This window comes from Mastigoproctus giganteus, chromosome 12 (genome assembly GCF_048544385.1).
Source record: "Mastigoproctus giganteus isolate SK-2022 chromosome 12, ASM4854438v1, whole genome shotgun sequence".
Taxonomy (NCBI): Eukaryota; Metazoa; Arthropoda; class Arachnida; order Uropygi; family Thelyphonidae; genus Mastigoproctus; species Mastigoproctus giganteus.
This window is the reverse complement of record NC_143586.1, coordinates 66,151,387-66,179,038: the sequence shown is the minus strand read 5'-3', so window position 1 is coordinate 66,179,038 and position 27,652 is coordinate 66,151,387. Positions and strand designations below refer to the sequence as shown.

General features: G+C 35.9%; 1 protein-coding gene across 1 annotated transcript in view; it reads right to left on the bottom strand.

Annotated features, from left to right (window-relative positions):
- Window positions 1-27,652, bottom strand: part of LOC150077138 (stromal cell-derived factor 2) — a 46,711-nt gene that overhangs the window by 9,703 nt on the left and 9,356 nt on the right. Inside the window, exons 2-4 of the mRNA XM_090386130.1 lie at window positions 20,041-20,147; window positions 16,254-16,336; window positions 11,980-12,119 (exon numbers count right to left, since the gene is read on the bottom strand). Coding sequence (XP_090242256.1) covers window positions 11,980-12,119; window positions 16,254-16,336; window positions 20,041-20,147 — 330 coding nt within the window. The remainder of the gene's footprint in view (window positions 1-11,979; window positions 12,120-16,253; window positions 16,337-20,040; window positions 20,148-27,652) is intronic.

Here is a 27,652-nt window from a genome sequence, read left to right as displayed (position 1 = left end):
TGGTATCACAAGAGAGTTCAAGTTGCAGCATCATTGCAAACAGTTTCTTGACAAGTGAGCATTTTTTACAATATGACTGCCACAAAATTCAATGATCATCATTTTTCACTTTTTTCATTTTGCACTGTGTTCAGAAGAATACACTTAAATTATTTTCAAACTGCCATTGTTCTCTTTGAAATTCTTACATTTTTATGGAGTCTAATATGCACCTGTCCTATTAAGTTATTCCCTATTTTCTATGCTATACTTCCATATTTTGGGTGCACAGAATTCCCAGTTCTTGAGCGAGGAATTCCACGAACATCATGGGCCCTGCTGGTAGTAAATGAGGCTTTAGAACATCAAATGATGCTGGAATTTCATCAAGTTGAATCAATGGCAATGCAAAAAAAAAAAAAAAAAAAAAAAGGATGCAACATTAAACAAAACTATTCTTTGTTGCCATACCTAAAGGCATTTAATACTGCTAATTCCAAATACATTAATATTTTTTAAGGTCCAGATCATTCTCTTTACAAAAATCAATTAACTCTTGTGAAATATTCACCTATAAAGTTTCTTCCCTTTTACTAGTTACTACCACAGGTAACAGTGGTAAAATCCTATCGTTTCTGGAATAGTGATGCAGTGGTAAAAAAAAGATCAGGCTCTACACAATTATGTTCATTGGTTGCAACTGGTGCACATATTGTGTAGAGCCTGATCAAAAAATTATTGGGACAATTTTTTGAACAGTTTTAAACATACCATCCATAATTCAGCATGGCCCCTGCAATAAACACTGGCATTTGTTTTCAGTTGTGAAAAAATAATTCTTCAACTGTGGAATATTAATTTCTTATAATTATTTTGACAAAGAGCATGTCTTGATGACATATACAACTGAATATTCAGGAACACTAGAATGTGGGGGTTTGAATAATTTTGCATGTTAGATCTCTCATTTGGCCAATAAACACAAACAGTGGCAGCATTTCTTTGAGGAGCATGGCTATGATCCATGATCTTTCAAACATTTATTCAATGAAAAATACTGTGGTCACTCTGCTTCTGAAATTTGTGATTTTCCTTTTTTTTTTACATCAACAATAATACATGTCATCTTATTTATTTTATTTCACCATTAAATAGCCACATGCACGACTCTGTTGTTTCCTTTTTGAGAAGGAACGATTTTGAAAACTCCATTCATTTGTAAAACGAGCTGAAAATTTTTATTTTATCTAACTGTTTATATCGTTTTCCCACCCCTACCAAAATCTTTTATAGGTTAATTTAAAAAAAATTATTATAACCCCAAGGCAAAAAAGCAGTTTTCAAAACTGAACTCTATTAATGTTCCATTAGACATTTTAATCTACACAAATAGAGCAGATTTATATAATTCTAATCTGGTCTTTTTGACATTAAAGTTAAAATTCTTAGAAAGAAGACGGTTTGAATAATTTTGCATGTTAGATCTCTCATTTGGCCAATAAACACAAACAGTGGCAGCATTTCTTTGAGGAGCATGGCTATGATCCATGATCTTTCAAACATTTATTCAATGAAAAATACTGTGGTCACTCTGCTTCTGAAATTTGTGATTTTCCTTTTTTTTTTACATCAACAATAATACATGTCATCTTATTTATTTTATTTCACCATTAAATAGCCACATGCACGACTCTGTTGTTTCCTTTTTGAGAAGGAACGATTTTGAAAACTCCATTCATTTGGAAAACGAGCTGAAAATTTTTATTTTATCTAACTGTTTATATCGTTTTCCCACCCCTACCAAAATCTTTTATAGGTTAATTTAAAAAAAATTATTATAACCCCAAGGCAAAAAAGCAGTTTTCAAAACTGAACTCTATTAATGTTCCATTAGACATTTTAATCTACACAAATAGAGCAGATTTATATAATTCTAATCTGGTCTTTTTGACATTAAAGTTAAAATTCTTAGAAAGAAGACTATCTTACCTATCTTAAAGAATTGCCTTAAATATAATCTTCACAATTATTAATTACATTTCTTAGAAAGAAAGGGTTTCTATGAAGTAATATATTTAAATCTTTAAAAGTGTTGTCAATCAGTCTGAAATTTGCATATACAGTGTTTTCAAAAAAAAAGAGAGGTTTTATTAACTGTATTCTGATATATTGGCATTGCTTCCCAGCATCTTTACCCCTTCAGCTACATCAATACTGGGATGTAGACCTGACCAACTGTGATGAACTTTATTTGTTTCAAATAATATTTCAAAGTTTTTTGAAATATTACACTGCCAAGTGAGTACACTGCATGCTTTTAATTAAAAATTAGAAATAAAAATTTCATTAAACTAATCAATGTAACAATATCAGTGAGATGAGTCATGAGGGAAAATGGGCAAACTCAAAGGTAACACTGGTTACAGCTGTACATGCAATGTGTCTGTAGCAAGCTCCTTTGGCAAACTCAAAATCTCAGATCCTCACTTTGATACAGAGTTTGGTTCCCGTTATTTTTATTTTTATTTTTTTACATTAAAGCGTATCAGCAAAAGTACGAATTCTTGACAAAGTGTGTCACATTGCTATTACTCCCATCCCCAAATGGCAGTAATGCTAGATTGCTAGACTTGTTATCAGTTAGCACAAAGTTTAGCTTTTTTATTGTTATTTTTACCTAATATTAAAGCACATGCTTTAATATTTCGATATTATTTGATATTAAAGTGTATGCTTTAATATCAGGTAAGGTATCTTTAATATCAGTTTGGTAAGGACTTTTAAAAAAAAGTTCTAAAAGCCACCTTGTGAAATTTTTGTTTTTTTCCCCTTAAACTTCACAGCAAGAATAGAAATTTTAGCAAATTGCATCATTTTCTTTTCAAACCTGATCCAGAATAGTAGATATCCAGATGTCAATCATTAGTAAAAGCCAACAAGAGCTAACAACAGCTACATCACCCAGCCAGAACAGTAAGAACAGTGATGCAGTGGTAAAAAAAAAAAAGATTGTCCCTCTTGCAATATCTGAATAGTCACAGGAACCTTCCCGTATCTTATTGTGAATAAATTTAAAATTCAGAAGGCAGTATGATATGATTGCTCTAGAACTGAATTTTTTTTTAAAGGATTTTAGTCTGTTGAGATTCTGAAGTGGTGGGGTTTTAATCTGCCAGGATTTCCACCTCAGATCCAATGAAGATTAGGTAAATAAAATTGAATTTGGTGGCAGCTGAATTAAAATTACAGTAGAGCATTGAAAATCTGAATGTCAATAATCCGAATGAGCCAGCATTTATTATTATTATTATTATTTTTTTTTTTTTGCGCTGATGCCATAAAATAATTGCATTAAGTGTCAGTTATTGTGATCGAGTTTCCGAATCAAATTTTGATTCTATTAAACGGCAACTGTAATAAGCAAAAATTGGCATTAAATTAAAGGATATGTGAAAATCGGAAGAATAGAACACAAGTTACAAAATAAAAATAAATTTACACTTATGTACATAGCTTAATTAATATACATGCAGAGTACTAATCAAACATAACATTTTGTAATCTGATCTATTTACTCACATTTTTTTTTTGGGTTGTAAAATCTAAAACAGTAAACATAGATAAGCGTCATTCAATAACAAAGACAAGGCATACAGAAATTGCAAATAACACGATACGTGCAAGTGAGTTACAGAGTAAAATGTTCACAAAGTTTAAATATATAGGATTGAAGAAGTTCTGAACTTTTACAGTTTTATTTTACTGTACTGAAGTTATAGTCTTCTTCGTATTTTAAAAAAGCAAAAAATTTTAACAATTAAATTGAACATTGAGATTTTAAACAGACTTTCAAAGAGAGAAAGTGGGTGTTTGTTAGCAAGATTTTATGAGGTTGGAAAGTCAACCATAACAGAAATTAAAAACAAGGAAAAATTTTTAAAATTTAGGATTGAAACTCAATTCAGATGATGGTGCAAAAAACAAAAAGTCAGTTTGGTGTGACATAAGCATTGGGAGATAAAAATTGAGAGCAGGAGTGTGTTATAGGCCTAATGACTCTGATGAGTATAATAAGAAACTGTACAGGGAAATAGAGTGGGCCAGTAAATCAGAGTCTTATAATGGGGGATTTTAATTTCCCAGATATTGACTGGAATTTGTGGGCTGGTCACTCACAAACTAACAAGGCTTTTGTGGATTTATTGGATGACTGTTTTATACATCAGCATGTTCGGGAGGCAACTAGAGGGAGTAATACTCTTGATCTGATTATCAGTAGTGATTCTTCATGCATTAAGAATCTGCAGATAAAGGAACCACTAGGTGACAGTGATCACAGTGTGCTGAAGGGGATTTACTCAAAGAGGTAACTACCATCAGGGGTAAAGGGAAGGGTTTTTGCTTTCTTAGAGGCAGTATTTAAATTCTATATAGTGGGACCAACTGATGATGTTACCAACAGCAAATTCAAAATGGGAAGCATTCAAAGAATTTGGCTTTACATACCAATTAAGAAATATTGTTCAAGGTTTAGGCCTAAATGGATGTCAGATGAACTAATTAGACATATGGCAGAGAAGAAAAATGTATGGGATACATATAAATTAATGGGTGACATGGAAGCCTATGATAGATATAAGCTGGTCTGTAACCAAGTCACAAAGGACATTAGGCAGGCAAAGGCAGATTATGAGAAATCCTTGGCAAAAGATGCAAAGAAAAACAGAAAAAGAGTTCTTTACCTATGTAAACTCTAGAAGGAAAGGGATGAATCAGATTGGTCCACTGGATATTGATGGTCCAACAGTTGAGGATCCTGCTCAGGTGGCTAACAAACTAAACGAGTATTTTGCATCTACATTCACACATGAGGAGTTATTTTGGAAGGTGAATGCCAGAGGTGAAGTAAACTCTGGCAGTGAGCTAGATGATTTTGTAATAACTGAGAGGAAAGTAGAGGAGATATTGTTGAGGATAAACATAAAAAAGGCACCCAGGGTGGATGGGATCTATCCAGTTATATTAAAGGAGGCAGTAAAGGAAGTAAGCAAACCCTTAGCCATAATTATGAGAGCTTCTTTGGACTCAGGGGAGGTACCCATAGACTGGAGATGTGCAAATGTGACCCCAATTCACAAAGGAGGATCAAAGGCTGACACAAGTAATTATAGACCTGTGAGTTTAACTTCTGTTCCAGGAAAATTAATGGAGGCACTGGATAAAGAAGCACTGCAGGATCATCTAGACAAGACTTCAGTTATAGCTTGGACACAGCATGGTTTTGTTAAGGGAAAGTCTTGGCTAGCCAATTTGATTGGATACTATGATGCAGTCACAAAAGAACTGGATGCAGGGAATAACTTTGATATTATATATTTGGATCTTAGAAAGGCTTTTGATACTGTTGCACATGGAAGACTGCTGCACAAATTGGAGCAGTGTGGCATTGGAGGCAAATTACTGCTATGGATAAAGGGATGGTTGAGGGGGAGAAGACAGAGGGTGGTAATCAATGGACACTGCTCATCGTGGACTAATGTTATTAGTGGAGTCCTTCAGGGTTCAGTTGGGTCCATTGTTGTTTTCTGTATTTATAAATTATATTGATGAATGTATATCAAGCTTAATGTCCAAGTTTGCAGATGATACAAAGGTTGGCAGGGTTGTTAAGGACACTACTGACACTATGCTGCTGCAACAGGATCTGGAAAGGTTGAGCAGATGGGCCAAGAGTTTGCAGATGATACAAAGGTTGGCAGGGTTGTTAAGGACACTACTGACGCTATGCTGCTGCAACAGGATCTGGAAAGGTTGAGCAGATGGGCCAAGAGGTGGCAAATGAAGTTTAACATTGACAAATGTAAAGTACTACATATGGGAAACAGTAACCCCAGAGCAACATATCAACTCTGTGGTCCTACACTGACAGTGGTAGAGAATGAAAAGGACCTGGGGGTAATTGTGCAGGCAGATATGAAGTTTTCTGAGCAGTGCAGATGGGCTGCAAGAGTAGCTCATGGTGTCTTGTCAATGATATACAGGAATTTTTCTAGCAGAGATAAGGTGGTGATTATTCCCTTGTATAAGGGAATGGTCAGGCTCCACCTTGAGTAATGTATACAGGTCTGGAGGCCTCATTTCAAGAAGGATGTAGAGCTACTGGAACGAGTACAGAGAAGTGCAACAAGATTAGTGAATGGAATGAAGGGTTACTCTTATGAAGAAAGCTTAAGTTTTGCAAATTACAGTGTCTGGAGACTAGGCACCGGCAAGGTGATCTGATAGAGTTGTATACAGCCTTGAATGGTTTGAATATGCTCAATGCCTATGGGATTCTTCCTCTTGCTCAGAATAATCACCTGAGAGGGCATAAATTCAAATTGAGGAAAGACAGATGTAGGATACATGTGTGGAAATTTGCCTTTAGCCAGCAGGTAGTTGGTTGGTGGAACAGACTTCCATCCCTTGTTGTGGAAGTTTATAGCCTAAATAAATTTAAGGCTGAGATGGTATTTCGAACAAATGGAGGGGTGAAATGGGAGTGGGTTTTTTTTGGCTGATGCTGCATAAGCTTGCTTTCTTGCATCATATGCCTCTACTAATGCTAATGCTAAAAAAACTATGACAGCAGCTAATGAACCCTCCCTCGAAGATGCCGTTTGTTGTTGTTGTTGTAGTTTGGTTCTGGGAGCATTAGAAACTAAGGCCATATTGTTCCTTGTCTACTCTCTGTAAATTGCGTGTTCTGTGGTTGATTTTCTGTTTGCTGGACGAAAAACCCAAGTTTCGGGGAGAAAACCATGCTACCCTTGCCTGAGACCAACTAATTCAGCCATGTTGTGAAAATGGCCCATATAAATTCCTCTCTTCATTAACAGGACTCTAACTCAGGTCTTTTACACCCAAGGTGGGGAGGAGGGTGACTTGATTTGGTAGTTGTTGGCGCATCGGCTTCTGTGGCCATATTGCACCTTCTAAGGTTTTTGCAGTACTTTGACCCAAGCCCGAGGCGGGAATCGAACCCACGACCTTGGGGTTGCCGGGCAGGTACTTTACCCACTCGGCTAGCCCGGTCGGCTGGGGAGGAGGGTGAATCTACCAACTGTGCTACCCACAAGGGCTAGGTACGAGCAACAAGCTGAATACTATCCAACTCAACTACTCTTGCTGAAAAGAGAGATCTGGTAACAAAAAAAACGAAGTTCGAAAATTGTGCAGCAAAAAATAAGTAACTATTTTTGTTAAAGGCCTATACGTTTGTATTATTGTGGCTGAAATTTCCATTTGTTTTGTTACCTATGAATAAAAATACACCACTCACCAGATAATGCCGTCAATTATACTGCGGGTCATACTGCCATTGGAAAAAATTCAGAGAAAAATATTAACATTCTTTTGCAAACCTTGCACTGCAGGAGGGTTCCCCATTCAAATGACCCAGTGTTTGCAAGAGATGGAAAAAGTGGGGGTTCTCGAAAATTAGCAGTGAAGCAAAATCATCACATGCTGATAGTGCAAAACAATTGATTAGTAACTTAAAATTTATGTGTGAAGGTTTCTATGATGAGCAACTATACAACCGTGATGAGTTCACACTGTTTTAAAGAATGTTACCAATGAAATCTTTGGATTTAAAATCAATTCCGAACAAAGAAGGATTGAAGTTAAGTAAGAATCATGTCACTCAGTTTTGCTTGAATAAAACAGGAACCCATAAGCAGCCTCCCATGGTAATTGGGAAAAGTAAGAATCGGCAATGTTTTAAATCCATCAACCGAAAACATCTCCCTGTAGAATATGTGAGCAGCTCAAAAGCATGGATGATTGCAAATTTATTTCTGATATGGTTCCACAAAACATTTGTACCATCAGTGCAATGGCATTTGAGAAAAATACTTATCGTAACAAAAGCATTACTGTTTTTAGATAGCTGTCCAGCACGCTCACCTGCTGAGTCTCACATCCAAAGACGGAAAGATTTGGGCCATGTATTTACCAAAAAATACCACAGCGTTAATCCAGCCCCTTGATCAAGGAATCATTATAATTTTAAGGTAAATTACAGATTCGAGCTACTTTTATCTTTGCTGTCCTCCGACTGTGATGTTCCCAAATTTCTAAAGATGTTAAATTTAAAGGAAGTAGCATACAAAATTGGTCTTGCTTGGGAGAGTATTTCAGGATATACAATTCAAAATTTTTGGAGAAAAGTGGTTTTCTAAGAACAGCTGATGGAGAGAATCAAACTATGACTGATAAAAAGCAAAACAGTGGACAAATTGCTATACATTGTGATATACAGGCAGTTATTGATACCCTCAAGGAACAGGAACTCACAGAGAATATGATCGATCAATGGGTTGATATTGACAAAGAAGAATTAATGTGTCACTTATTAGCTGATGAAAACATTGTTGAAAGCGTCACCAACGAGAAAAAGGTTGGTTTGGTTGGTTGTTTTGGGTTTTATTGACGCATCAGCGACTAAGGCTATAATGCTTTTACCAGGTCATGTAAAAGAAAATATTTATATTTCAGCGACCTAAAAAAATTAGGTTACTACATCAAGATGTATAGAAATAAGGATATGTAAAAAGTTTATAAAGACAGTAACTTTTAAATACATGTAAAAATATTTAAACATTTTAAATAGCTAAAAATAGCTGATAAATTTGCATTGTCAGATAAAATCTGACAGTGTATGAGGCTCAGTCAGATGGCTAAAAGCAGTAAAATATAGACGACGTTCGTGCCTGTAAAGTGGGCACTCAGATAAAATATGTCTTACTGTTAAAGAGGTGTCACATTGCTCACACATTGGAGTGTCATCCGCCCTCAGCAGTTGCTGCACAGACTCTACTGCCATGGTTTTATTACAGGCTTTATCTGATATAGTTTGTTCGTGACCTGCCCATGCCAAGATTGTTGCCACTGGGAGAGTAATCTTTTGCGTATTAATTGCCTGTAGTCTGTACAGAGGACTAACAGGTTACGGTTCTTCTGGGGTTGCAGTGATCTGGCTGCAGCGTCAAGCAAGAAAAGGATGAATGGAAGTGATGGGGAAACAGAAGAACGAGAGGAGAAGCCTGTCAAAGGATTAGAGACTGTGATTGGGTGGGTAGAGGCACAGCAGCAGGAGGTTGAACAAGTAAAGATTTTGCAATTAGTGTCTTTAAAAAATATGATCATGCAAAAACAATTCTCCTATAAAAAGCAACAAAAAATTAGACTTTTTAAAGAAGTGATCAAATAAATTCCTTGAATTTTTTATACTGTAATTATCTATTGCTACATGTTTTCGTAGCCAAGTGGTCAGAAGGAGTGCAGTAGCATACGCTCTTTGAGTAGACCGGGGTTCAAGCCCCTGACTGCTAAATACGGTCGATCTGCCAACCTGCACTGGACTAACGTGGCAGATAATGGTCCATTTCCCTCAGCATGAATTGTTGAAGAGGCTTCCATGCTGCAGTGGGTTGATAATGGCTGCAGTTTACTTTTTACATGTTTTTTGAGAAAATAAATAATTTTTGAAAAATTTGTTTGTTCACACATTAGTATGAACCCTTCCCAAGTGGATTTTTTTGGTCTACAGGTGGGATTAAAAAAAATTAATGCACGGAATAGAGCACGGTAAATGTGGTCGGATATCACTTGCATATATATTTGGAGTCCATTAAGAGCGAGAATCAATGAATTGGAGAAAATTCGTAGCCACTGGTTATAGCATGGTTGTCTTATAATGCAGGTCACAACCCAAACCCCGTGGTTTAACCAGGGAGTGGCGTACGTAAGTAGAACTTAGTGTTTTTGTTTCTAAACTTTTTTTTTTTTGTTTCCAGAACTACATTTTTGATAAGTTTGAAAATCCGAACAAATCAGAAGTCTGAACTACCCCTGGTCCCAATTAGTTTGGATTATCAATACTCGACTGTACTACCATTTAATTAAGTTACAAGTAAATTCAATTTTATTTATTTACTATTTATTTAAAAATAAATAGTGAAATTTAATCTAGATTTTCTGGAGTTTAAAATGTGTTGGATTACTTTACTGAACTGTTTTAGTCACTGAAATACTTTGTGCTTCTAATAAACCATTGTCATTCTGCAGCTTCTTTAATAGACAGAATGTGCAGTGGTTTATGCTTTTATTAGTATTACGTTTCCTCTTAAAACCATATAAATTATATCTCCTTAAATCTTACCCTTATTACAACAAGTAGGGTGTGTGTGTGTGTGTGTGTGTGTCTAAAAATATTAATATACTTCTGTATGGTTATGAAAAGATGAATAATCAGACCATGTCAGTATGCCAGTAACCAATCACTGCAAAGCAGGTGCTGCCACATAGAGTCGAACCTCCCAAATTTGACAATCCATTGTTTAGCACCACCTACTTTCTGGCTATTTTCAGGAAAATTAATGACTCCAGCAAACACACAGAAGAACTGGAAAATTTCGTCATTGGAGTAGTTATCTGCCAAGCACCGCACCAGAAGTGATTCTATAAAGTGGAGGTTTTACCTCAGAGACATAAAAGTTTTTATTGCACTCTAAACACATGGGAAGATATTTGTAAGGTGGTTATTTATTTATTTGTTTTTTTTTTTTTAGGAGCATTAGCAACTAAGGCCATACTGCTCCGGGATATGCGGTGGTCATTCCCTGACCTTCCTGCATCCTCCGTATTTGGTGGTGACGGGCTCGAACCCCGGTCTAATCAAGAAGCGTGTGCTATGCACTGCTGTTCCTTCCCACCTGGCTACGGAGACGCCTTTGTAAGATGGTTGGGAATGTGAACAACATCACTGACACTTAATTAGCAACAGATCAGTCAAAGAGTTTACGGATCTCATCATTTGTACATGAAACATTAGGATGACAAAAGGCATTTAATGAACACTGAGTAACTTTTTCAATATTATCATATTTGTAAACAATTTGTACTTAAACATTCTGTCAAGAAAAGCAAGTGGTCCAAAGGACTGCAGCTGTACAAAACACAAATACTTTGTGTACTGTGGAGGATCACACTGCACTGCTAAAGAAACTGGACAACTTCAGTGAAACAGTTGTGTAAAACATACTGGTTTTACACAACTGTTTCATCAGCTGCATAATTAGGAAGAGAAAATAATTAATTTTACTTACTACTTTCACACATATTATAAGTTGCCTTTCTCTTGAGATAGGAAACATGTTTATTAAGAAATATATATGCCAGTATGTATAATTATATACTTGCACAACAGTGCGCATTGCAACAAAAATATTAAACCTAGGTACTCCGATACACATAAATATACATTTGTGCCGTAGTGTATACAATAGGTTGCAGTACAGAAATTCAGAATTTTACAGCTGCTTTTTTTTTTATTATTATTATTATACAATCACCTGAAATCAGAGAAATTTCAAGATCTTGCAGAGAACAGGTCCTAAAGTTGCTGGATTTGGGAGGATAGACTATGCACCAACACTAACATAGTTTAGGCTCACCTTGGACTTTGTTTAACTAATGGCAGTTGCTTTACAATTCATATTGTAAGGTTATGTTGTAAGACACTGTTGGCAAGATATACATGAAAAAACCAAACAATCCGAAAGAACATTCTCATGGGTCTCCAATGTAAGAAGATACTAATTACTCTATTCCATACACTTCAGCATCACTAAAACTCATGTTTATGAATACCAAGTGAAATTTAGATATTGCTGCTTCCCGAGGAAAATGTTATTCAAAGTTTAATACTATAATCCAGTGCAATTCTGGCTTATCACTACTCAGTTTAAAAGTTTTGCTATGTAATTTACTCTTTTACAGTGATAAATGTGGCTTTGTTACAATTGGTTCTACATCATGTTTAGTTTGTCATTCTTGACTATGTTAATTACATAAGTGAACAATAGTAAAAATTGCTCACCAAAAGTAATATGAAAAAAAAAAAAAAAAATTTAATCATACAATTTGATACACTGCTATCAGATGAATATCACATACCTGTATCACCTTCTCCATTAGTTCCAAAGGAACTAACTTCTTGATTTCCAGAAAGCGGTGAAGAAAAATGATGACTATGAAGATTTTTGTGTGTTGTAAGATGTTCCAACCTAATCACTGAGCCACATGTTATTGGTTCACTAAAAATAAATTGAAAAACATAAGAATTGTTATAACTACAGTAGAACCTTGTTAATATAAACTCAGTTTACACAAAATTCTCATTTGTACTAAGTATATATTGTTCCCCTGTGAAAGAGCAGACTTTTCTATGTGAACATGATTGCTTATTACAAAATTTGGTTAATTGTATTAAAGTCTGTTTTTACCCTATGAAAAATAAATAATGTCACTTTGCATGGTTAATGCAAAGCTTGGCACAGTTGTTCTATTATTGCCCCATGACCAGTGTGCATGTGACCACCCATTTCTGCATTTCCTAAAAGATAATACAAAGCCAGTTCATGAGAACTACAACATACATATACTCTGAAATCCATCAATTGCAGGTCAGGTGCAATCATTGTGCCATGTTAAAAGTGTGTTGTTATAATCTTTTTTTTTTTTTTTTTTTTTGCTATTTTTAAAACTATCTGCACTGGTTTCCTTTTGGAGCTTGTCTGTAAATTAATTCAAAGTTAAACCTCATACAATAATTATGCCAAAAAAACATAAATGGAGAGAATTAAGCTTGGAAATTAAACAGAAAATTATAAAAGTGGTTGACATGATGGAACAAAATAAAGTGGACAGTTCAAAAGAATAAAACATCCCTTTACTTACTTTGTCTACTGAAAATTAAAAAAAAAAAAAAAAAAAACTTGGAGTGAGTTAAAACAGGAACAGTGATAAAAATCAGAAAACAAATTCACGCACAAAATGCGAGGAGCTTGAAACAGTACTTTTCAGTGGTATTAACAAATGCACGTATCTAATTTGCTGGTATCAAGTCCAACTTTCTAAGAAAGGGTGATTTTTCTAGTTTAACACACGGAAAAATGCAGAAGGGGCAAACTTCAGAGATTTAAGGACAGGAATAATTTGGTTTCACAAAATGTTTGTGGCAAGTCTGAATCAGTTGACAAAGAAAAGACCACAGACTGGTTGTGTTCTGTACAGTCCATTCTTGAAAAACATCAGGAAAAGGATAAAAAAATCTTGACGAGATGGGTGTATTTTATAATTTTCTGACAAACAACATACTTGTTTAATTTTAATTAAACAGAGAATCACTAATTCTGTTATGCTTCAATGAAGATGGCAGCACAAATCTGTGCCCACTTGTGGTTAGAAAATTTTTTCCAAGCCAAGATGTTTTAAAGGAATTAACCAACTTCCATGGGATTATGGACTAATCGAAGTGCTTGGCTTAGATAAATACTTTCAATCTTAATTATTGAAAGTGGGCATAGAATTAATTTGGAAAAAAGGAATGTTTGATGAATCTAGATCATTGCACTGCACATTTTGCTGAGGTACTTAAATTGATGAATACAACTGTTGTTTTCACCTCTCAATGCCAGCAGCTTTGTGCAGCCATTGGATTAAGGCATTATTTATAACTGCAAGGGAGCAGTTATAAAGAAGGGTTGGGCCTCCCTGATAAGGTACTTAATCTGCAACATAGAAGGAGAGAAACATTTGCAGTCAAAGTGGAACATCTTGGATGTCATCCAAAATATTTTTATTGTAATAATCAACTTTTTCAGAGAGGGTAGCTATGAAAAAAAAATATCATAAAAAACACATGGTTGAGAAAACAAATGTGCGCACACACACGCACACCCTTCTAACAAACATGTCTGGAATGCATTATGACTGAAATCTATTGAAACACAATAGAGAATGTGTTGGCCTTCAATAATGTTTATAAGAAAATTATTGCATTTAATAATGTCTCTGCTGTGGTGAAGAATGCATAAAAGATAAAACTGCACAAATGAAACTGGATTAACTTAGATTAAAGAGTTAATTGGTTTGTGCACTGAGTGATTACTGAATTATGACCACCCCTATGAAAACTGAATGTGACCTGTCGACTGTGTGAGGTACGAGAGTGCAAAGTTAATCAATCTACGTAGCACAGATAAAGTGTCAGTGGTTCAGTAGGTAGTAAAATTCTGAGCGTGATGGGTAAAAGGAAGGATTTATTGGACTTTGATAAAGGACAGATTGTGGGTGCTCGACGAACTGGTGCCTAGATTTCCCAAGTGGCTGAAGTGGTGGGGTATTCAAGAGCTGCCATAGTTAAAGTGTACCAGGACTGACGTCAAAATGGTCAAACAATGAACTGATGGAAAAACTGCAAAGATCAGTGAAAGGTTGATGTTAGAGGTGAGCGCTGGGTCCGATAACTTGTACAGGCAAAGCACTGTTGAAGAGTTGACTACCCAATACAACATGGGCCAACCCGGAACGATATCTGGCAGGACCCTGCATCGCACACTAGCACATATGGGCTATACCAGCAGATGATCCCTATGGCATCCTCTCCTAACAAAGGTTCATTAAAAGACTTGTTGGATGTTAGAAGACTGGAAGAAGGTGTGCTGGTTGGATGAGTGACGTTATTTACTCCACACTGTGGATGGTCGTGTACGGATTTGGCATCAACAACATGAGGCTCTTGGTCCATCATGCATGGTATCAAAAGTGCAGGCCAGTGGAGGCAGTTGTATGGTGTGGGGCATGTTTCACTGGCAGGAACTTGGACCCCTGGTGCATGTGGAACAACGTATCAGTGGTCTCCACTATCATCAACTGCTTGCTGACTGTGTACACCCCACCAGGTTACACTTTTCCCCGAATGGCGATGATGTCTTCCAATGGCGCTGAGCCATTGGGCACTTGTGCAGGAATAGTTCGAGGAACACAGTTCTGACTTCCAGCATATCGATTGGCCTCCGAACTCCCCCAATATTAATCCCATAGAGCACCTGTGGGACACTATGGAAAGACATATAAGGTGTCTGGATACACCAATTCCCTCCATACCTGCACTGCCGACCGCATTACACACAGCTTGGTTGGCCATACCTCCTGAATGCTTCGGACATCTTGTTGAAACAATGCCAAGTCGGATAGCTGCTGTATTGTACAAAAGGAGGGCCTACAAAGTATTGGGTAGGTGGTCATAATTCAGTGATCACTCAGTGTATGTTTCCTTTAATATTAAGACTGCAATTCTTCTTTTACTACTTTGTGATACTAATTGTTTGTATATTTTAATCTAAATTAAGTTGTTTCTTTTCTCTTTATCTTGTAAATAAAAGAAAATCTAAACAAATGTATTATTTTTATTAATATTAGATTGTAATTGTTTTTATTTTCTTATTTTATTTATTATTATTTCTTATTATTGTTAGATATATGTGCAAAAAAAAAGCTAAAGTTTTGACACTTTGGCAGACTTTGTATTACAAACCTTGTTATTACTAAATCTGAAAATTTAGGTCCCTTGAACTTTGTATTAATGAGATTCTATTGTGCGTGTATTTCATAACTGCTTTATGAAAGTAATGACAGAAAGAACATCCTTAATATTTTTATATACAAAAAAACCCGTCCAAATCAGTTAAAAAAAAAAAAACCCACCGCAAGACCATTTTTATTAATGATAAAAATACTTTGCTAAATCATAGAATACTGCTGATTTATATATATATATATATATATAGTTGTAAAACTGAAGAAATCTAGCTTGTGATCACAACATTAAGATGTCAAAATATGAAAAATGCCTATTTCACAATCAGCTAGCCTAAAGGCCAAGCTGTATTTAAAATGTGAAAGGGGAGGTGAGGGCGGCTCAGCTGTATTTGAAATATGAAAGGAGGAAACCATAAGAGAAATAACTTTGACAAAGTTAGGGAATTCAAAAAGTAAAAAAAAAAAAAAAAAAAAAAAAAACTGTAATTCATAAGGATATTACGAATATTATCATTTGCAACTTTCTTTTTCAAAAATATAACAATAAGTCAGCAAAAATTTTTATGGTGCTATAAGTCATTGTCCTAATTGTAATTTGAGAATTTAAATATTTACATTCATATTTTAAAACTTCCAGTGTTATTATAGAAGAATATTTGAAAATTTAGCATGTTACTCTGGTTTCCAGAGATTTAAAAGAAACTTAGAATCAGTTATGAAAACTCATAGGAAGAAAACAGAATTGTATGCCAAATTAGGTTCTGTGAAAGGCTAATCTTATATTACTCTTCAAATTATTTCCTTAATATATATTACAATATAATTAAAGAATAAATACTTCTTACCCCCTATTACATAATTTTCCTGTTTTTCCTTTGATAACCCAATGACTACTGATATCTTCCTGAATATCTGTCGCTGTCACTGACTTAAGGGGGGGAAAAAAGTTAACATCAGAATCAACTTTATCTATCTGAAGTTCATATTTCATGAACAATGTTAAAATTCTTTAAATTGAGAAAAAATACATTTTATTAAATACAAATCTCAAAGCCTTTATCACATAATATTCTTCCTTTTGTCCACTGTGCATTTAACTGAATTTTCACAAAAAATTCTTATAAAGTTTACTATGCAAAGAGTGAAATTTTTTTTTTATATAAACGCTATTATTGGAGTGCTAGTTTTTATATTAAGTTTCCAGTTCATTAAATGATACAGTTACATTAAACTTATGATGAATTCGTGTGCAATAATAAAGATATTATTATTTTTTATGGACAAATAAGAATTTGTCCATAAAAAAATTCTGCTATTAATTTTGCCATATTTCATATGAAAATTCTCTTTCATTATCCAACAGGTGATTGTTGAGTCTTAAAAATTAATACTTTTTCTCAGTCATCTTAAAATTCCTGCCACACCTCTAAAAATTTCTAATATAGTTTTCAAATAACAGAGAGAGATTAAAATTTACAATATCAGTTAAAACAGCTCTCCATGGTTGCTTTTTACCAGATGTTCAAATGGCAGTGGAAGGCCTGACGTAGCTGAGTGGTCAGGAGTGAGAGTGCACATCACGTGTTCCTTGAATGGACAGGGGTTCAAGCCCACGACTACTAAATATGATAAATATTCGTATTGACAACTTATTGTAAACTCTACTGACCTGGTTGTCATGCCAGAATATAAACAGAAAATTTAATTTTAATTCTGCAGTAACTATTACACAGATTAATGTGACACCTTAGTTGCTTTATTTATCTATTTTAAACAAGCATCTTTACCCTCTTCATGTTCGTTCTTCTTCAGATATTCATAAACACTCACATTAATTGTCTGGCTTAGCCATTTAGCAATTTCCCATGGTTAAATGCCAATGCAATCAACAAGTAGTGACCTATAGTTATACATTCATTATGCATGCATCATTATCATCTCCCTCCAACTTTTGTGCTGGCCGTGATATGCCGGTGCTTAACACAGGATACATATCCAAGTCAAGTAACTTTTACTCGCACATTTTATTAAATTAAAAAATAATTCTGAATGTGAAAGAAATAGCTCTGTTTAAAATATTAAATTTTTTTGGAAAAAAAAAAAAAGTGATTTTGGCTTAATTAAGATCTTCCACATATCACTTAACAATGATTCTCCAAAAATTGTTAGATGAAAGAACATTTTGCCATAACCTTCAAGAACAATACGTTGGTTTAAGTCTTATTTTACTACATTCAGTTCACTTTAATTCAATTACTTCTATTCTTTCTCAGTTTCTTTTTTTACAGTACTCTGTACTGTTAAAAAAAGAAACTGAGAAAACCTATGAGAGAGATGGAAGATTGAGGAAAAACTATGAAAAATGAATTGAGAGACAATGGTGAATGTGGAATGAAGAGAAGGGCTGAGGACAGGAAGACATGAAGTCGTTGAGTGCACGCCAGCACCTGCCCTTGTTAGAGCACTGATGATCATGATGACTGATTATGTAAAGAAAGTGGTAAGTGTAATGAAGAAGCTCATGGAACAAAAGCCTGCAGACAAGGGTAACCAAATGGCATTGCTCTTACTGATGCTACACACATGCAGATGTGGTTATGAGCTGTTCCTTGATGCCTGTTTGCAGTACTATACTATAAGTGGGTTTATCTGTATTCTCACTGAAAGCAGGTATTTCAACTATTAAGAAATTGACAATTTTTTAATATTTAGAGCAATGTTGCATTTACCACCTAAACTTCAACCAATAATCAACAGGTGCCAAAATAGTAGAACTTTAAAAATGTGTGGGAATAAATTTTCTTACAGTAAAAAATAAATATAAAGTGAGTTTCACTGTATAACCTCTTGTCAAGTCCTTAGAAAATTTTTGGTGTAACAACTACTACTCAAATCATTGTATACCAGTTCTTATGGTAGTTCAGTTTGGTTTTGTTGTGATTTGTATGTATGTATGTTGTATGTTGTGCAAGCTGAAAAATCCAGAATAACTCATGAAATTGTCTTCTCTCCATCTGAGATCAGTTACCTATGGAGGGTTGATTCGGCCTTCTGATAACGATTTTGACAGTCCTTTAAAACTACGAAATTCTGTGCCGCCACCACCAGTTGTGTTCTATTTGTTTTCCCTGCTCGTGGACTATCACATGGCATCGCAATTTCCATTGAAGTAAAGTGCATTGCAAAACTGTCAAGTTGATCCTGTCCCATTTCTGCTGGCAGACTTTCCACAAACATTCAACAGTTCTGGGGTGGGGGTTTCCAAGAGCTCTTTTGAAAAGTCTGAATGCACAAAAATCCATGGGTGCGGTGTCAGGCGATTTAACAGGTATATCTTCAAACAGGATCGAACAGTTACTTGCCGCTTCCATTCTCCACAAAAAAGTGCAGGTGGAATGTGATATGTGGCTGGACACCTTACCCTGGTGTCCAGCCACAGTTCTGATGCTGAAAAGGTCTGGTGCACCCAGACCTTTTCAGCATCAGAACTGTACAATGTGGGTATTTCATGTTCAAACAACGGCTGTAGAACTTCAGTCTGGTAATACACTGAGTTGGCTTTCACGTTTTCAGCGACTCTACACAACTCAAATTTGCTGTTATAGCAAAAATCGGCTACAACCATAAAACCTTGGCCATAACTTTCCTTGCACTGATGGGCCCATGTGGAAAGGCCTCGTAGAGGTATGCCTATGCTTTATCCAATGTTGCTATGAATTTCCACTTTTCAGCTGCCAGATATTTTTCGTAGAGTTTTCAAGCATTGACTCGGCACTCTGCAATGTGCCTTGCTCCTAGGTGGTGTATGCGGGCCTTGTGCTTCTTCTCCAGTTGTAAATTTTCTTTGATTATGCGACAAACGGTTGACTGGAAGGTTCCCACACGTGACACTATAGCTCTTTGGGTTTTTGGATTTTCACCGACAACGAGCAACTGCACTTTTTGTACTACCTCCCTCGTTCGACTTGGAGCAGGTTGCAGTTTCTTCAGTGTTTTCTGCCCACTTGCAGAAGCTTCACGGCATTTTCCTTTGTCATTCAAAACTTTATGGATACTAATCTTCGATGCACTAAACTTTTTTGACTTGCACCTATCAATAATTTTCGCATAACTGTACCCTTTTTCAGAAAGCGCATTTATGTAGCCTTCCAACCAATGGGTACAATTTCCGAGGCATGTCAACATTAAAACAACTTCTACAACTGATTCACTTGTTCATAAGGTTTGGGACGGCGCCTGTGTGAAAAAAAAAAAAAAAAAAAATTTACATTGCTGCCGTACGTCACAAGCAGGATTAATGTCAAAATCGTTACCAAAGGCTGAATCAACCCTCCATACAATACTGATTGAGAGACCTTTAGGAATTCTGCCAGTCTATGACAGTAATGAAATGCACAGCTCTCCAAACAAGTGACTAGTGGCTAACCCAATACACTGTCATGGAGGATAACATTGTCCACTAGTGTAAGCCTAAAGCAGTTGGCATCTTAATGTGTAAAGATGCTCAATCAAGATTAGGTTTTTTAGTTAGTTAGTAATGACTGCAATCCTATCTCTATAAAGTATCCTACTCATAAAAAAATATAGTATCTTAAAGCATAAAACTATTAGAAAGAAAAACATTCTTTATACCTGTTGACCACTTCCAGATCCATACTTCACTTCATGAGAATGAAGGCGAACTTTAAAATGAGAGTTTAATAATTTGACTACTGACCCACAAGTAACATATGGATGAGCTAAAAGAAAACATCTTAAAATATATTCACAAAATTAAATATTCCAATATATACAATGTACAATGTCATTAAAAGGTAGAGTGGTATAAAAATATGAAATTTTATAATGCTTAGCCTGTTGCATTATGACAAAACTAAATATAATATCAGTGTTTAGATACACCATAGATAACTCTTAAAAAAACTACAAAGTAGTTGGCATCATTTGCTCTTTCTCATATTGTGCTCTGCCTTCACGACGAGTTGCCATGATATTGCACTACCTCAAATAAGTAACGCTTCGCTAATAGAGAAGACTATTGTTACTTATTCTCAGTGAGTACCACCACCCAGACATGTTTCAAGGCTATTGGCCTATCATCAGTGGGTGGGCAGGTACCCTAGTATTGCAGACATGACAACCCAGTTGTGAAGTTAATCACACAATATGAGAGATGCCAAGAGGTGTATAAGATAATATTTAAAATAATTAAATGCACAAGGGTATTGGCCTATCATCAGTGGGTGGGCATGTACTAGGGTACATGCCCACCCACTGATGATAGGCCAATAGCCTTGAAACACGTCTGGGCGGTGGTACTCACTGAGAATAAGTAACAATAGTCTTCTCTATTAGTGAAGCGTTACTTATTTGAGGTAGTGCAATATCATGGCAACTCGTCGTGAAAGCAGAGCACAATATGAGAAAGAGCAAATGATGCCCACAACAACTACTTTGTAGTTTTTTTAAGAGTTATCTATGGTGTATCTAAACACCGATATTATATAGATATTAAACTCTTAAAGTATTATGCCTTGTGCATTTAATTATTTTAAATATTATCTTATACACCTTGGCATCTCTCATATTGTGTGATTAACTTCACAACCGGGTCGTCATGTCTGCAATACTAGGGTACCTGCCCACCCACTGATGATAGGCCAATAGCCTTGAAACATGTCTGGGTGGTGGTACTCACTGAGAATAAGTAACAATAGTCTTCTCTATTAGTGAAGCGTTACTTATTTGAGGTAGTGCAATATCATGGCAACTCGTCGTGAAGGCAGAGCACAATATGAGAAAGAGCAAATGATACCCACAACAACTACTTTGTAGTTTTTTTTAAGAGTTATCTATGGTGTATCTAAACACCGATATTATACAGATATTAAACTCTTAAAGTATTATGCCTTGTGCATTTAATTATTTTAGACAAAATTAAAATAAAATCAAATCAAATGCTAATTAATATAATGTTTGAACAGCATGCATTTTTTTCATTTGTTTGAATGGCACATGTTTTCATTTCAAATATTTATTGAAATATTTGAAATGAAAATATTTCACATATGCAAAAGTTTAGGATTTATTTATCACTAATATAGTTTATTGATTTGGCTTTGGTGTTTTCTGTGATAGTGTAACAGCAAGTTACAATCACTGAAGAACCAAAGGAGAAAACATCCATGAAACATATTTTAGAATATTAGTAATAAATAGATTCTACACAGTGAAATGCTTTTATTTGAAGTATTTTGATGTATATAACACTATTTGGCCTTCTCAAAATTATAAAAGTACAATTACTTACTCATCTTCTGCATTTAGTGGTAAGCAGTTTCCACTATCTAGTAAATGCAAGGGTTGCTAAGCTTACAACAGATCAAACCTCTTGTTTCTATGCATTGCATAACTTTTTAAACAAATTACATTTTTATTCAACTTGGAACAACTTTGTTTTTGCTATTTTATCTCTGAAAATGTCACTAAAAAACCAACTTTCTGATCAGAAATCAATAAGTGTTGAGAGCTACCCTTCAAGGGATGCTATCTATTTAAAAAAGTACATTTGTACTGCTGCAAGCTATATGAGGTAGGAGGAAACTACTATACAATCATTGCATTTAATATGCAATGGAAGCTGTTAGGAACCAAACACAAGAGAACTTTTAATAAAATCAACTATATTCTATGAAGGCAAATGGGTCTGCGGTACTGGATTCCATGATGAAAGAGTAACAATGCAGAGTATTCAGTGACAAAATTTTGAATAACTACGTATGGAGCTTTCAGGGTAAATGAACCCCTTCTTCAGCAAGAGATGTATACAAAATATGGACATTAGAGATAGAATTAAAATAAAATAAATACCAAGTGAGTTGCGCATGCTCTAATGCGGACATGGCTGTGTGATTGAACATTATTCACTTGACTGGCATTCATTGTTGGTGCATGGACGAGTGTGGGTTTGCTGCCAGCACTTATCAAGTTACAAGACTGTTGATTACAAGACTGTTGATACCTCTGCAGTGATTCTTTACGAGTCTGAAATTGATCCACCTATCAAAGTCCTAGGGCGTCTAGAGTCAAATGTAAACAAAACTAGTCTACGAATGGTTCAAATCTGAGAAAATCTCTACATTGACTTGGTGGCTTTTACGTGCCACGGGCTGCCAACTTGCGCAATTTTATGGCCTACCTAAGGTTCACAAGCCAGGCGTTCCACTCCGACCAGTTGTGTCCTGCTGCAACATGCCTACATATGAATTGTCTAAGTACATCGCATGACTCCTTACACCTCTAGTGGGAAACTCTGTCCATACAGTCACCAACAGCGAGGAATTCATTTGCCTACCTAAATAACTCACAGTTCCTGACAGTGAGATCATGGCATCCTTCGATATTGTCTCTCTGTTTGCATTCATTCCTATCCAACAGGCTGTTAGCTGTACCAGGCGACTTCTGGAGAATGACCCAAGCCTACCGAGCAGAACATCGCTATCCACAGAGGACTCCTGTGCCTGTCAGGCAGTGTCATTACCTTTGGCGATTCCCTGTACAAGCAAATACATGGCATGGCTATGGGTGCCCCTGTCAGCTCCATCATTGTTAACATCGCTATGGAGGAATTAGAGGAACAGATATTCCTGAGCTTGCCTGTAATGATTGCAGTGTGGTGCAGATATGTCGATAGCTTCACCATCATCGCACATGGTTCAGAGACAGCACCGTTAGAGTGCCTCAACTCCTTATCACTGTTCATCCAGTTCACTGTAGAGTTAGAAGTGAACGAGACCTTTCCACTCCTGGATGTTGTAGTGAAACGAGTGGACCCACATCTGGAAACCTCGGTGTACCGTAAGTCAATGTGGTGTGGGCAGTTTACCAACTACAGATCAGCCCATGCCCCTTGCCATCTAAACAGCACTGCAAGCGCTCTATTCTCTTGGGCTTGGAGCCATTCCAACTCAGAGGAAGCTAGGTGCACTGAGATCTCCAGAGTAAGAACTGACCTAGTCAACTGTGGGTACCCAACCCATGTATTAGACAAGTGCTTGCTACAAGCACAAGAGCTTATGACCCATCTGAGAACGTCATCCCCATGTGACAATATACTTACTGCCTATATTCCTTACTATCCGGCATGTCAGACCAGATTTCTAAAATCCTGCACGAGTACAGCTCCCTGGTAGGAGCTTATGTTCTCTGGTTTCAAACATTGACTTCCATCGCCCCTCTCTTACATAGTGGAGTAGTATACCTCATAACTTGCAATGATTGCAGCAGTTGCTATATAGGGGAGAGCTCTAGATGCTTTCAGGATCGCCATGCTGAAAATGACAGATCGGTTCGCCTAGGTGACACCGACCACTCGGCAATCGCAGAACATCTCTGGTCAACACATCATGACCTTAACCCCAGATGCGATTGTGAAGTGATCGACCAATCCCAACACTTCCGTCACTGCCTTTGGCTAGAATCATTGAACATATCATGCTGTCCAAAAGTCTTGAATCACTGCAAGGGTACGAGGCTAAACCTTATCTTGGAATCAACAGGTCTTGAAACTTAACAAGCAGTGGCAGCAAACCCACGCTCGTCCATGCACCAACAATGAACGCCAATTTAATGAATAATGTTCAATCACACAGCCATGTGAGTATTAGAGCACATGCAATTCACTTGGTATTTATTTTATTTTAATTCGATCTCTAAGGTCTATATTTTGTTAGTATTTTGTATACATCTTTTGCTGAAGAAGGGGTTCGTTTTCCCTGAAAGCTCCAAACTTAAGTTATTAAAAATTTTGTCACTGGATATGCTGTATTGTTACTCTTTAACTATATACTAATTCCAAGAAAGCCATAAAAATAATTTCTGATAAAATTATTTAATATAAATAAGCAAGCCTATAAAGATAGCATGACTGATACATGAAAATAAATCACTGTACTGAAGTTCCACTCTCATAGGCTGATTCACTCTTATTACATGTTTAAATTACCCATCATGTACCTTCATAAACATCAAAATCTGTGCATATAATCTCCCTCCGAATGTTTTCGATGATACATGTGATATTCCTACTAATGCTGATTAAAGGAGAAATAAAGCTGAAAAAAGTCAACCAAGATGATAAGTCTCTCTCTGTGCTGACTTAAAAGTTTGCCTGTATATAATGAGCAACTGGAAAAAGAGGAAAATTCCAAAAGTGGTAGATCCCCTTCAGACATAAAATTATCACAAATGAAGTATATAGAATGGCAAAGATATTTCAGAAGTGAAAAAATCCAGTGGCAGTTAAGACAGTATGTCCAACCACCTCACTGGAATATTAGAATTTTTCCTTGACAATATTAAGCCATTAAAGGAAACATACGGTACAGGTGGCAGCCTGGAGTTTTTCACTTCTGAAATTTCTTCCAGTCATTCTAGGTACTTTATTTATAACAACTTTATGCCTGAAGGGAGATCTACCATATCATTAGCAGCTGAGTCTTCCTTTCTTTCAATCACTTATTTACTTTACATATGGGCAGACTTTAATTTTTATAGTTGCTAACCATAGCCCAATATGATTCTTTTCTTTGTTCCTGTTGCAAGGAGTGTACTGATCTAAAATTAAAACTTGGTGCATTTACTAGAATTTTTGAATCACTGAAGATGCTTTCTCTAGAGAAAAATGCACCTAAGAACTTGTCAGGGACTCAATGTTCTAGTAATCTGTAAAATGATGCACCCATGATTTGGGTCCAAGAACAGAATAATCAAGTGCATACTGCCCTGGTTCAAGAAGATTGTTTTATTGGGAGATTCTGTTGTAAAGGAAATGGATAACATGTTTTTGTAATAAGGATAGATGGACTACAACCAAGGTTGGCAAGAAGAAACAATGTTACTATACAAATTGTCAGTTTTAAAGGGGATAAAGACAGTATTATAATTCATGTGGGGACTAATGATATTAAGCACACATGATTTGACAATTAGTTGGAAAAATACTGGTCCACACAGAAAAAATGCTGAGTTAGGTCAGAATGTGAATGTGTCTGCAATTCTGCCCAGGCATGATAGGAAGGGTTATATGCTGAAAGAATTTGTGGATTAACTCAAGATTTGAGAGATACTTTTGGGGGAAATTTTTTATTTATTTATTTATTATTATTTTGTTTTTATTAGAGCGGTCCGCACTTGTAGGTACAAGGAATTTATTTTGTAGTGATGGGATAAACTTAAGTGGTACAAGGATTTTTATTGGTGACACTAAGGATACCTTAAGGGTTCAGGGAAATAGCTAGTTGGCAGGAGTATATTGATTATGCATTTATCTGATGATATGTATCAAAGTAACACTTGCACACATCACAAGAATTCTTGTTTGTTGCTACAACAAGCTGATATTAGTTTGTTTGTTATTTGGTTTTTAGGAGCATTAGCAACTAAGGCCATATCGCTCCGGGGATATGCAGTGGTCATTCCCTGACCTTTCCGCACCCTCCATATTTGGTGGTCACGGGCTCAAACCCTGGTCTAATCAAGAAGCGTGTGCTATGCACTGCTGCTCCTGCCCACCTGGCTACAGAGGCGCCAGTTGCTGATATTAGTAAGATGTTTGGAGGGTGGTAACATTTCAAATGAGTGGGAAATTCAAGTTAGAGGAAACAACCTTAAATAACTTCAAGGTATGTGTCAAGGTAGTAAACTATACAAAAACACTTAGCCTTAACTGTGCATACCGTAATGTCAGGAATGTTGTCAATGAAATGAATGAATTCAAACTGCTAGTTATGACAACTAATGCTGACATAATAGGGCTTATGGTGCCACCCATAAATAGGTGATTATAAGTTTCGCTACAGTAAGTAAGTACAATGTTTTTTGGTAAGGATTGGGAAGATACGAGGGATGGGGTAATGCTTCTTATAAAAAGCATGCCTGAGTGCAACAAAAGCTGTCCTCCCTATTCAGAAGCTATGCATGCTATTACAGAATCCATTTGGTGTGAGTTAGCTGGAAGCAAAGGTATAATGAGAATACGAGTAATCAAAAGATCAGATGATTATCACAAGAGCATCTATATACAAATGACATGGGCCAGCCAGTGTGATTGTCTTATTATGGGAAATTTCAATTTGTCTCTAATTGATTAGAGCAAGTGAGAGGGAAATCACTATGGCAAACATAAGTTTTAAATCAACTAAATGATTATTATTTGTATCAGCATGTTCGGGAAAGTGCTAGGGGAAAAAATATTTTGGAATTGTTCATCTCCATATGACTAGAAAATGGAAGCTAGCTTGAGTTTTGAATATTAAAATCACCAAGGAAAATTACCTTACTGTCAGGAAAAATCACCAAGGAAAATTACCTTACTGTCAGGAAAGTCGAGTTTCAAAGAGTTCTAAGTGATTACACTGGTAGGCATCAATTTCCTACCTGAAATAATTTTGACAGATTCTTGTAGGAAATATGTTCAAAAACTCAGATATGTGCTTAAAAAGTTCTCATCGCCCTCAGTTTTAAAATATCATAGGTTAATGACTGACAACCAAGACCTGTCGTTAACACTTCATCTCCCACAATCCCATTTAGACTTTTTTTCTGAAAACTAGGAAGTGGTCTCCGATACACATGGTGAAAGTTTCACCAAGCAATTTCTCAAATGGGGAAAAAAAAAAAAAAAAAAAGATACAGAGAAATGGAGTCAAAATGTGTTTGCAGGCTACTGTTGGAATCTTCTAAGGGTGACACCAATGGACGATTATAAAAGGCAAAAAAAACAACAAAATAAGTGTTTTGTTATCAATAAACATTTTTGTCAATGGAATAAGGTTAACAGACTCACTGTTTAATATTTAGTACTGCATACATTTTCTTAAAATATTTTTTCCTAGAAACTGAGTTTTTGAATTTAATCCCTTCTCCCTTAAAATTGGTAGGCGTTACAGCAATATATGGCTGTCATATTTGAATTTGAGAGCAAAAAAAAAATGTGGTTGTATCAACTGATAATTGGGATTCTATCAGAAAAAGTACATGGGGTTTGGCAGACAGTGTGTTAATGTACATCACTGAGATTGGTACTGAGACCACATATATTTGTGAAATGAACAAGGAAGTGTTTTGGAGGTTCAGATCTTTCTGCAAATAAGTTTGTTCTATTAGTTAGGCAATTCATGATGTATTCAGCAGTAAGAAAAGGAGGGAGGACATGATATATGAAGTATGAAAATTTTTGGATATG